Below are 12,443 nucleotides of genomic sequence, written 5' to 3'. Positions count from 1 at the left end.
GGTAGAACTCACCTCGGCTACGCTTAACGGTGTTGTTGTTAGCGGCGAGCTAGCGCTGTTGTTGCTAGCCTCAAACCGTGCATAAAATGAGTTCAGGTCGTCCGCTAGGGATGCGCCGGCACTCACCATTGCGCAGGGTCTGCTCTGGTAGTCTGTGATAGTCCGTAGCCCCTGCCATAGGCGCCTGGTGTCGCGCTGCTCCATCTGTGATTCCACTCTGTCTCGGTACCTCCTTTTGGCGCCCTTCACCGCCTCCTCAGTCCATAGACCGCTGCCTTGTACTCGCCCATGTTGCCGGATACAAGACCGGAGTTATAGGCAGCAGTACGGGCGTTCACAGCTTCACGGATGGATCTATCAACCCACGGCTTTTGGTTAGGAAAGACCCTAACTTCTACCGCGGGGACGATGGTGTCCGTTAGCGTTGCCATGAGGCTCATTGCTACTTCAAGAACTCGCTGACGTCACTGGAACTGGATTGGATCATGTCCCAGTCGACGATACGTAGAGCGTCCTGTAGCTCAGCCTCTGATTGGTCAGACCACCGCATTACGTTCCTCGTCACTACCGCTTCCCGCGCGATCCTTTGTTTATACTCCGGAAGCAGAAAAATGGCGGCATGGTCTGATTTCCCGGTTCATCCTTGTGCCTGTTAGGGTTTCTTTTGTGTTTTTATTCTGCATTACAACACACTTTACTCAGTTATCTGAGATGGTTGACAAAGAAAAGGGACATTAATCATTCGAGTATTCTTGTGTGCGGCCAATGCCAAAACCAAACCGTTTTGTTGCACTGAAGGTCTTTGAAAGGCAAACGCATTCACGGGGAAGCCACTGCTGATCTCCAACCCAGTCGGTTCAAAGATGCTCCTGATTGGTTTGGATAATACTGCATCGTGAAAAGGTGTGCAGCACTCTGCTAGCATTAGGGATGGGTATCGTTTGGGTTTTTTCCGATTCCGGTGCTAAACCGATACTTTTAAAACGATACCGGTGCCTAAACGGTGCCTGAACCGATACTTTTTTTTTTTTAACGCACAATGAGGACATTAAAAACCTCTTTGGCCATATTCCCTGTAGAAGCCGTTATCATGGAGCACTGACACACAACGGATATCAGACTTAACATACACAATATATGTTCTCCATTATATGATGTGATATGTTGCCATGTGCAGACCTTATAGGGTTAATCCTGTCACTGTGTTGATGGGCAAAGAGAACAACCAATCAGAGGGACTGAAGATGACACGTGACAAATAAAGTTTTGCTTCTGACAGCGAGAGTTCCACTGAAACAAAGTGATGCCCCACGGTCTTTATTCCTCCGTCATTATATTCCCGGTAACACCGGGTATACAGCCGGGACCGCTGAACATCAACACATCTGCTAGCAGACTGTCACGCTCGTAGCTCGTGCTAGCTACGAGCTATTTTAAGCATGGTTATAATGGCTAATTTATTATTTCTTGGGCTACTTTTATGAATGCAAGACTTGCAGTCAACGTTACGGTACTAATCTGAGTTCAGGCTGCTCGTCATAATCGGTCTCCACGTGTTCAGGGGGACCGGTGACGGCCTCCCCATCGCGCCCAGCCTGACGCTGATGTGCTCGACACGGGCTCACGTAGTCACACAAGGCCAGGGTTGCCAGGTCTGTGACAAAACCAGCCCAATGGCCAATTAAAACCAGCCCAATATCAGAACTCAAAATATGCCCGTGCCAAACCATATACACTGCTTTTAAAGTCCATGTCCCGTACCGCTGCTAACCATGTTGGTGTCCTAAGCATAACTCCTGGACCGAAATGTGCGTTTCGGTCCAGGTAATACCGGTTGTATTGGAACCGGTACCATATTGGCACCGGGTTTCGGTACCCAACCCTAGCTAGCATAGGAACCAAAGATGTAGAGTAATGGTTGCACAGCTCCACCAGCAGGCTTGCATCTGTTTTGATTCCACTGATCACCGCATGATGTTCATCAGAGGGAATGATCCATGATCTTTGTCTAGTTTTGCCTGAATACCCTCAGTGTGTCCACAACTCTTCTTCCTTTTTTTCTAAGTATCTCAAGGCTTAGATTCCTAACTTCTATCATTTCTTATGTGACGTGTGATTTCACTGTTGTATTTTAGGCTTTTTATTGCTAGATACTTCACTGATTTCCCCTTCTTTAAATGTTTTTTTCTCTCTTTCTTCTGCCCAGATAAACGAGTTAAGCCATGTTCAGATTCCCATCATGCTCATGCCAGATGACTTCAAGGCCTATTCTAAGATCAAAGTGGACAACCACCTGTTCAACAAGTACGCTCTTTTTAAGTATATTATGATTGTATTTTATTCTCATAAACCTGTGAAATATAATTTAGAACCTAGAGCATCTCATGAACTATGTCTGTTACTTTTTTATACACACAGGGAGAACATGCCCAGCCATTTCAAGTTCAAGGAGTACTGCCCTCTGGTGTTTCGAAACCTCAGAGAGAAGTTTGGCATCGATGATCAGGACTTCTTGGTAAGAAACATCATCTTTTAACGTATCTGAACTATATTTCAAAACTAATTTGATCACAACTTATTTAGGAAATTATTGCACTTTTTCCTTTCCTCCTTTGGTGTCGACTCAAATTTTCCCCCACTCTTCCCGAGTAAATCCCCACCGCCGGTGCAGGCAATGAGTTGGCAGTATTTGGAGGTCGTTGTGTCCGAGCTCAATGCAGCTGTCCTTCTCTCATGTTTACATTGGGGTTCGGCTGGCTGCAGTGAGTGGGCAGTTGGGGGTGTTAAGGCACTGGCCAGTGCAAAGAAATGTTGTGACATTCTCAACGCAAAACTACTTTTCTCCATGAGGTCCGACTCGCACTGTTGTCAAAAAGGTTTATTGGTTTACACTTGTTTTAACTTGTGCCTTTCCTCTTAAGGATTGTTGGTATTTTTTTCTAATTCCATTTGTGACATTTCTCGTTTCAGCCAATGGGTACCATCAGCTTCTGGCTCTTTTGATGACATGCACAGTTACCATTAGTTTGAATGAGCAATGCTAGCAGTATTAAATACATGTGGTAGGGTGACAACAGATTAATCGTTTCCCCACATTATGATAAATGTCTGGTATAGAAAATGGTTGACTAACATTGAGATATTCCTTTTGATTTGATCAATGCAAGCCTCAAGCAAAGGCCTCTTAAACATTTCAGCCTTTGAACTCAAACCGCCTCAATGTTACACCAGGACCTGGACTGTAAGTGGCCGCTAAGGTTCCCTGGTTTTATGAAACGACGCATAAAATAAATGCTGCCATCAGTTGTTTTAGGTCGTACATGCGAGCAGAAGATGCTTTGACTTGAAGAGGGGAGAGTGCACTGAGGTCAGAGGACATGAGGAATTCTTGGAGAATGAGGCATGAAGCCAGGGGCGTTGGATCAGGTTACTTTTGAGCTCCGAAAATCTGGGCAGCAGCTGTTTGTGTGTGTGTGTGTAGGTTTGGACCGGGAGCGGGCGTAGGGGTCAGAACCCCACATGTTTAGACTGGAGTAGAAGATGGTCGGACAACGAGAGGGTGGAGACGGGACATGCAGTATTGTGGGAGCTGTTCAAGTACACTAGACTATTTCATCCATTGAAACAACTAAGAATATGTGTCTTCGGAGTTGAAGAAGCATTTTTTTCGAAAAGAGAATTCTGCATTATGTGTGTACTAACATTTCGTTCTGTCTTTGCTTTCAGAACTCTCTGACACGCAGTGCTCCTTTGAACAGTGATGCCCAGGGACGGAGCGGGGCCCGTTTCCACACATCTTATGACAAGCGCTACGTCATCAAGACCATCAGCAGTGAGGATGTGGCGGAGATGCATAACATTCTAAAGAAATATCATCAGGTGAAAACTAGTGGTTGACTTGGACTTTCTCATTGCCCCTCATTTTGACTGACCGTGTTGCAAAAATTCTGTCATATCTATTATTAGCTGTCATTTGAATTGTTCAACTATAATTAAATGTAAGGTTGAATGCATATTTAAAGGTAGTGCCGTGATTATAATCCAATCCAATATTTCAAATTTAGTAGATATCTTAATCGCATTAAATACAGACACTTTAAAAAAATATATTGTTTACATTCAAAGCTTTTATTGAGGTTTTTGAATTAAGTTTCCATTTTTTCTTTGAATTTTGAACTAAGGACTGAGACGGTGGCACACACGACGGAAGCGCTCGCAGTACTATATATGTATGTGGTTGTGTTTTAAAAAATATATATTAAAATACCGAACAAGATTATAGAGTGTTTATTTATAAGGGACATTATGAACAGAGAGACGACGCCGACCGTGCGGTCACTTTTCATGTCAACACCCACAAAGCATATTCAGTATTTTCTCCCCGTATTTTCCAACCGTTCAAGGCCATCTTTATTTAGTTCTGAAGGCTGAACCCAGACTGCTGCCAGACGGGCACCGGACACTGGACTCACTGAACGTGGGATCTCTCGGTGCTACATGCGCTCCTTCTGGCCCTGCTCCGTGACTCCAAGGTCTCCAGTCTATCTAAAGGGTTGACGACCATCAGATTTCACCGTCATTTAAGAAATAAAATAAAAACATTACGTCAATAGAATATACACTTTTATTAATCCCCAAGGGGAAATTAGTTCTCTGCATTTAACCCATCCTTAGTTATTAAGGAGCAGTGGGCTGCGGTGAAGCGCCCGGGAAGCAACTGGGGGTTCAATGCCGGACCTCTGGTGATAAGTGTATCTCACGATAATGTTTATAAATGTTTTTTATAACCAAAGAACGCTTTTTGTTAAAGTTTTTTTTTTTAAATCTAAAATATTGATTTTTGGTTTGATCAATACATTTCAATAAGTCCGAGGGTACAAATTCATACGAATTCCTAGTCCGGCGGTTGTGAGATCACTCTCGTCTATGTATCACCTTCCAGTTGAACACAGAGTGATACTAAGCCATTAAAGGCAACACAAACAAACCGTTCTTTCTCAATTCCTCACCATCTCCCCTCTAAAGGCAGGAAGCAGACAAATGCATATGCATCAGGCCAAATCTTCATATTTCTCACTCTCTTTTCGTAGTTCATCGTGGAGTGCCATGGCAACACAGTGCTGCCTCAGTTTCTGGGGATTTACCGGCTCACCGTGGATGGAGATGAGACCTACATGATTGTCACACGCAATGTCTTCTCTCACCGCCTCGCCGTCTTCAAAAAATATGATCTCAAGGTAGGAGGGGGAAATGGATCAAGAATAATAAAAGCAATCAAATAAAGTGATCAGACAGAATATGAATATTACAAGAAATTATGTAAATCTATTTGTACCACTCTTTATTTTCAAGAACCCGTTGTCATTGATCACCTGAGCTTTTGATGCAACAATTAAAAGTGTATCTTGTAGTTTGTGTCTAATTTCCTTTCTTTTGTTTCTAGGGTTCCACTGTGGCAAGAGAGGCCAGCGACAAGGAGAAGGTAGTCACCTGTCGGGCGGTTCCACTGTTATACATGACCTCATGACTTTAGACAATAATAACACTACACTACTACAATTTAAAAGAAAATTAAAGCTATGCATCAAACTAGCACAACAGTTAGAAACATGTTTAAAAAAAAAAAAAAAAATAGTCCCATCGACAGCGTTTTCTTCTCTTTTTTTTAATGCAGCCCTCGTCAGTATTGGGTTTTTTTTTCCAAATGCTTACTAAATATCAATTGAATTGAAAACTGAAGTAATTTACTGAAAATTAGTTGGTTAAATATTCTGATTGGACTTGATGTCCATTAAAATCCTGGTGGACAATTCGAGAATGAGAGAACAAACTGTGTTTCCAGGGGGTTGAATTACCGACACGGCTTCAAACAATTCCAGGCTGACTGTCATCACCCAGAGGGCCCAACTTACACAACTTTGGTGTCTGATTTGTTTTCCCTTTGGGTGGGGATGACAGTTGCACATGTTCATCTCCTTCAGTTAGTACCTACTTCATCACCCCATTCCCTTTCTAGCCCCTGCACGCTTTTAATGTCTTTAATTTGCTTCGCCCTCTCTAACCGTGTGCGTGTGCGTGTGTGTGTGTGTGTATGTGTGTGTGTCATAAGAGCTTCTGTGTGACTGATAGTGATGGAAATGTTGTCGTTTGTGGGAGAATGGCAGTTGTTTTGCTCTTGGCTGCTTGGACAGTCACCTCAAAATGAATCGTAAAGGACCTGCTGGTTCTTCGTGCTTCCACTTAAAATTGTATTAGCTAACAATTAGAACGGATGTCCAAGCAGATTGTATTTTGTATGGATAAATGTTTTGACCTCTTGATTGATGGAAGTCCTTGAACACTTTGACTTTGGACCACTCTTCATCTGACCTGACAGCTCAGCGCTATTGAAGGGGGATGGTTGTCCAAACTGTTTGGTTTGTCATTGCATGTTTTCAATCGTTGCCCTGCAAAGGTTTGTCCGATTGTGAATAATGTTTTTATATGAGAGCGTTACAGTTTTGACCCAGAGAGGTCAGAGCAGGTTTTACAGGCGCTTGGAAGACTTCAGGGAATCCCTGAACTGAATATATCCTTCTGTAAATGGGAGTAACGACAGTATTGGGCTTAAAACGAATGAATGGTAAAACAAAGCAGCTGAGGATTATACACACACCCACACACACATACACACACACGCAAGGGTCCTGTGTGGCCTTTTTTGTCGGCCGCTCTAGTGTGCGTGACACACACACGCTTACCTACCACCTACCTGCACAGAGTGTGTGAGTGTGAGTGTGTAAGTGTGTGTTTGACAAATCTTCACACACACTCAAACAACAAGCATGGCAGGGTTCTCTCCTGACTGCATGGTCTCCCTTTCCTGCATGCGTCTGCATGGTTTATAATGTTTTTCTGCATCTTTTTTAAAAGTGACATTACTTCTAACACATTTTGATGTGTACGAACCCCAGCTCCATTCTGTTGCACATTGTGACAGTTTTCTTCTTCTTTTTTTCTCCATGAAATACATTGGGCAGTTCTTAGTGGCTGTTGTCTCCGGGGTTTGGCGATCAAACAGCAGCCATTAGCTTTTTTTAACACATTTTATGTACAGCATTATACCAAACAGTGGGTTAATGCATACATTGTTTTTACTCTCAAATTATCTTAACAAGAGCCTGAGCCATCAAATCACGCTGCTTCCATTATTCTGCATTGGTTTTTTTCTTGTGATCCACAAAGAAATTTGTCTATGACCCATTTAGGACACTGACAATTTAGAAAGTGTGTAAAGCATTGGTGCGTTCACAGTATTTATTAGGAAACCTTGAAAATGTAGAGGGTTTTTTGTATGTTATTAGATAGCTGCTGGTCCTTGGTTTGTGGAATACCACCATCTCTACTCGGTCTCTGCTCAATATATATCTACTACAGTTGTTTGATGTTTTTGTTCATTTGTGTCTTTCCCCCATGCCAGCTGGTATCTCATGTGGGGGAACATGGCTTTAATGTGTCTGTATGACTGAGTGGGAACTGTCTTTACATTTTATTAGTAGCCCTTTTTCTAGTAATTGTAAAAAGCTTTTAGAACTAGTACTACACCTGAACATATGTCAAAACACAGGTTAGTAGAACGCTAATTAGTTTACGGTTGCTTGCTTGCTCTTCTCAGTTCCAGCTCCTAGCTGCCTTCAAGCAGGCTGCTTCTTTTCTCTAGCAGGCATTTATCTGTGGAAACAGTCATAATTTTGCATATTATTATCATTATTACATGTCATTTAGCTGATGCTTTTGTCCAAAGTGACTTGCAATAAGTGCATTCAACCATGAGTACCAACGCGGAACAACAACAATCAAGAAAGTAACGTTTCTTCAAGAAAGCCAAACTACAAAAATACCACAAGTGTAGGCAGACCAGAAACATGCATACATTGAATAGAAATACAATCCTATTGACTCACTAAACTAAGAGCATGAAAATAGTGTAACTACAACAAGTTTATCTCGGGATCTTTCGCGTTCATGCCCTTTCCAACCCTCTACCAATTTGAAAAAACAATTGTGTTCTGTTCCATTTTAAACACTTTGCCTTTACTTCCAACTTCCTTCCTCTCTCCTTTCTTCTCTCCTCTCCTCCACCCCTACCGTCCCTCCTTCGCTCCCCCTTTTCTAGCAGCCGCCCCAACCAGAGGATGTGCCCCCGCGGCCCAAATCTGGTAACGTTCAGCAAAGGCTGCAAACACTGCGGATTGCCACGCGCTTTTACTGCGCCATGAAACACGTAAGAGATGTAAGAAAACCAGGGCTCATATACCAGGCATGATCTATTAAACCAATTATTATTATTTTTATTGTGATTTTTTTTCTTCTTTTTCGGCTGAACATTTTCGTTTCCTCGTCTTATCCAAGCTGATGCACTGTTATTTAAAGGCCATATTTTGCACAGTTTTCATTCATTTAAAGTCACCTTTTGCTCAACTTGTCGTCAAGTTTTAGTTGCAAGACAGTTTGTGTTTGTTCCCACCTTTCACTCAACGGCAGCAACATGTATGTGAAAATCTGGAAAGCAAGAAGTGGAGGAGTACGGTGGTGGCATGAATGGGAGGGACACATCGCATTGTCAAAAAAAATACTGGGAGAAAAAAAAGATCAGGACCCAGAGATGGAAAGGGAACGTACATACTTGCATTCCTGGAGAATTCCCTTGCTTTGTTTATCTTTTTAATTCTAAGTTTCAAACCAAACGCTACGATTTTCTGCAGTTCAATCGATCAGCCGACAACATGAACTGAGCTGTGTACGCTAACCACAGCCGTGGATAAAACACAGGGCATATTTTCAGTTTCTCAAGAGTTCAAATCAAGGTGGCAGAAGATAACATGTCCTTGCTCTACGTCAGACGCCCCGCTGCAGCCAAAACACTTTGCTGCGTTAGACATCCGCACGAGTCAGGCAGTCGGCAGCGGTTGAGCTGGTGCCGTGGGACTTTAGTTGATGGCTAGTCTGGGAAAGTTCTGTTTGGGTTTTTTTCGGCATCCCATGGCAATAACATGCGCTTGTTTTGTCGTGTTTGGGGGACATTGCCTGTTATTTCATGCATATGACAGACGGCATGGTTTTGTATATTTATTATAAGTGCAGAAATAGTTTTGGAACATTTTACCTGAAATTATGAAGATATTCTGGCAGAAATTAAAGTATTTGAAGGACATTTTTGTTTATGCCCAGGTTACATCCTACAAAACTGTTTTCAAGAGCTCTCCTACACACCCAAACAGTTGATTGTGCATAAATGATACCCACAGCTTATGCTGTGTTCACATATACCAATGCCAAATATGACATGAAATGCTTGACGTTGCCTTGGCTTGCATGTTGTTGGTATGAACCTGCTGATTTGCTCAATGCGTAATGAATGACGATTCCACATGAATAAAGAAAGTGACCGCTGATGGTAAACAGACACGTTCTTTCAGAGTTAAAGTTAGAGCATATCACAAAGACGACAGGACGGCAATGCGTTGCTCTTCTGACACGGCAAGACATCAAGTTGCCAAAGGCCATTTTCCAGCCAGCTGCCGGGAGACAGAAAAGAAATGACAAGGTTGGGAAATAATTCACCTGTCACACAGTCTTACAAGCCTCATCGGCAACCCACTCTTTCTTCCTGCCTCCAATATATCTTTCTGTTTTTTGACTTCCCTCGATGTAGTGCACCACTCAAGAGTCTGACATTGCAGTCAGAGAAAATCCCGAACCAGCCCACTTGCAGAAATCTGTGCGGGACTGTGAGATGGCACAAGACACAATGAATCTGTTAGAAAGTCTGAGAATGTGCGGCATTGAAATAAAAGGGAGTTGAAAACGACGGCGTACAAAAGATTCCTGAATGTAGGCGCTGAGGTGTCTGTTTAGGTGACAGGCCGGCAGAATGCTTTCAGGCTATGTTCACCGTTTGCAGTCAGCCTGATGTTGCATCCTCATTTACTTTTTATGTTGCATTTATATTCAGTCTAGCAAGTTGTACATCCCATATTACCTGTAAATTGGAGGTCTATGTCTGTATGTGTGCTCAAATGTCCTATTGTGTGAGATGTAATCCTGTCTTCATCTGGTTAAAGGTGTAATCTATCTGTGTGTGTTTGTGTGTGTGTGCCGTCCAAACTCATTCTAGTGCTACAAAGTGCTGTTGTGTTGCTGCTCTTCTCCTGCTGCCATAGAAATACTCTAGTAACTAAACTGCTGCTGCTGCCTTGTTACCTCATGACCTGCTCTCTTTTTCCTAAGTGACTCAGAACAAGGCCCCTCCCCTCCTCACATAGCACCCCCTACAGGCTGCTGCCAGTGTTGCAGCAACCTGGTCATGAAGTCAATTAATCCCAGTGGATAGACCCTTAATAGGAAACTCCTTCTTTCTGTTTGTGGGCTGAATCCGTCACAAAGATGCAGTATGCGCTGGCTTAACGGTTACAAAGAGTTTATAGTTGATGCAAACCACAGTCTGGTTTCCGAGAAGCATCTTAGATGAACAATATTTGTATCTTTTGTCTCAGTGCGGGATATACTTTATCAAACTGGGATGCTTTTTGGAGACCAGCCCGGTGCCAACAAGGACGTTCCATGTCTTCAATGGGACGTCCTCTTTTAGTATGGATCTACCAGATGCATTAAAGAAACTGCCCAAACGTCTGAACAAAAATGCTGAATGCCGTGTGTTTAATGGCACTGAGAGGTACATATATGTTTTACCAAGAACATAATGGAAATAATGAAAACGGTGCATCAGATGGATCTGTGCCCTGCTGTGAGCATGCTGCATGTACAATGTTGAACAGGTAGCCTTGGTTTGGACTGACCTACCTGCCTGTACCATGTCAGCCAACTCATTTGACTAGTAACATGTTGTGTTTGGCAGAATCAGGCAGGCGTATCTAACAAACCAAAGGCTCAAAGCTGATTCATACCAAAGGGACATTTCAACATGCAGGATTGTCTGGTCCAGCAGATATGAATAAACACGATGTTGACATGATTAATTTCTCAGATTAGTGTTAATCTTCTTCATCAGGCATTTCGAAATACCCCTGAATTATTCTAGTGGAACAAGATGTCTATATGCTATCTTTTAGTCCTATGAAATGACTTTTACAGTGTTTATTAAATTGTTGATGTTTTTCAAGTATTCTTGGGAAAAAGGATGAAGAACACTGATTCTGGTTTGGGAATTTTGACTTCAATGTCAAATATCTTAAAGGATAAACAATTTTATTAAGGAATTTGACTTTGTGTTATTGGATGAACTAATCTGATTTCAAAGAGAACTTTTGCACCAGAAGTCTTTCATATTTTTCCCAGGTCTGCTGCCTACGGTGTGCCATGCTTCTCCGGTTTCAACCGTCTAGTTTAATGGTTTTGTCTCTTGTTTATTTGGATACCAAACTCTAACACTAATGGGCAGGCAAAGGAGCTGCCCACCTACAAGGACAATGACTTCATCAATGATGGGCAGAAGATCTGCATTGACGGGGAAAATAAGAAGATGTTCCTGGAGAAGCTTATGAAAGACGTAGAGGTATGTGTAATCGAAGATTTCAAAAAAATTCCACCCCATCTCATATCCCATCTTTCTGTCTGTATAAATACATTTTATCTTTCAACTTTCTACCCGTTGCTATCTCCCTCCTACATAAACACTCCTCCCGTCTCCTCAATTGCTTTTACCTCAGCTCCTGTCCCACCTTCCATCTCCTATCATCCTCAGTTCCTTGCCCAGCTGAAGCTCATGGACTACAGTCTGCTGGTGGGGATCCACGATGTGGAAAAAGCGGAGCAGGAAGACGTGGAGAGCGAGGACAATGAGCCCGAGGAGGATGGTGAGAGCGACGAAGGAGGCATTGGAACACCCCCCGACAGTCCCAGCAACACCTTGGACAGCAACAAGCCTCTGTCGCCTGGAGAGTTTGATCCCGCCATCGACGTCTACGCCATCAAGAGCAACGACAGTGAGTAGCCAGATGCATGTGTTCAGGCGTACAATACAACGATAAATACAACCCTTTTAATGTGAGGTGTACTACACAACTTATTATAATACGGGGAGATGAAATCAAGCATTTTGATTGGTTGAGAGCGAGTCACGAGGTGTACTTTAATCAGCCATAATGTCCGACAGCTGTTTACAATTAACTGAGCGTTCCATATCAGTGCGCACTCAAAATAACAATAACGGTAGTTTTTGCGCGACCGTTAGTTATCAGTTCAAGCTCGACAGTTACAAACATGCTTCATGTCAACTTTGTATTTTGGGAGGATGACTTTAGATGAGTGGTTAGCCAAGAGGACCCTTCAAGTGGACGTCATGCTCCATAGATAATATAGAAAGTGAGACCTATGAAATGTTGCGCAACGAATAAAACGGTGTCAGCCAAACAAAGTGGGCAATGAACTGCTTCACCAACTGA

At 42.8% G+C, this 12,443-nt stretch overlaps 1 protein-coding gene across 4 annotated transcripts in view; it reads left to right on the top strand.

Annotated features, from left to right (window-relative positions):
* The window catches only part of pip4k2aa (phosphatidylinositol-5-phosphate 4-kinase, type II, alpha a), a 36,112-nt gene that overhangs the window by 18,389 nt on the left and 5,280 nt on the right, over positions 1 to 12,443 (top strand). Inside the window, exons 2-9 of one of the 4 annotated variants that reach the window (XM_056433688.1) lie at positions 2,207 to 2,304; positions 2,419 to 2,515; positions 3,727 to 3,879; positions 5,091 to 5,237; positions 5,444 to 5,482; positions 8,156 to 8,263; positions 11,441 to 11,554; positions 11,744 to 11,984. In XM_056433688.1, the coding sequence (XP_056289663.1) occupies positions 2,207 to 2,304; positions 2,419 to 2,515; positions 3,727 to 3,879; positions 5,091 to 5,237; positions 5,444 to 5,482; positions 8,156 to 8,263; positions 11,441 to 11,554; positions 11,744 to 11,984 (997 nt within the window). Of the gene's footprint in view, positions 1 to 2,206; positions 2,305 to 2,418; positions 2,516 to 3,726; positions 3,880 to 5,090; positions 5,238 to 5,443; positions 5,483 to 8,155; positions 8,273 to 10,535; positions 11,555 to 11,743; positions 11,985 to 12,443 lie in introns of those variants that run through there. The other 3 variants (XM_056433687.1, XM_056433689.1, XM_056433690.1) reach the window with 3 other exon arrangements.

This window comes from Pseudoliparis swirei, chromosome 16 (assembly GCF_029220125.1).
Source record: "Pseudoliparis swirei isolate HS2019 ecotype Mariana Trench chromosome 16, NWPU_hadal_v1, whole genome shotgun sequence".
NCBI classification, from domain to species: Eukaryota; Metazoa; Chordata; class Actinopteri; order Perciformes; family Liparidae; genus Pseudoliparis; species Pseudoliparis swirei.
This window is presented reverse-complemented; position numbering and strand designations above follow the sequence as displayed.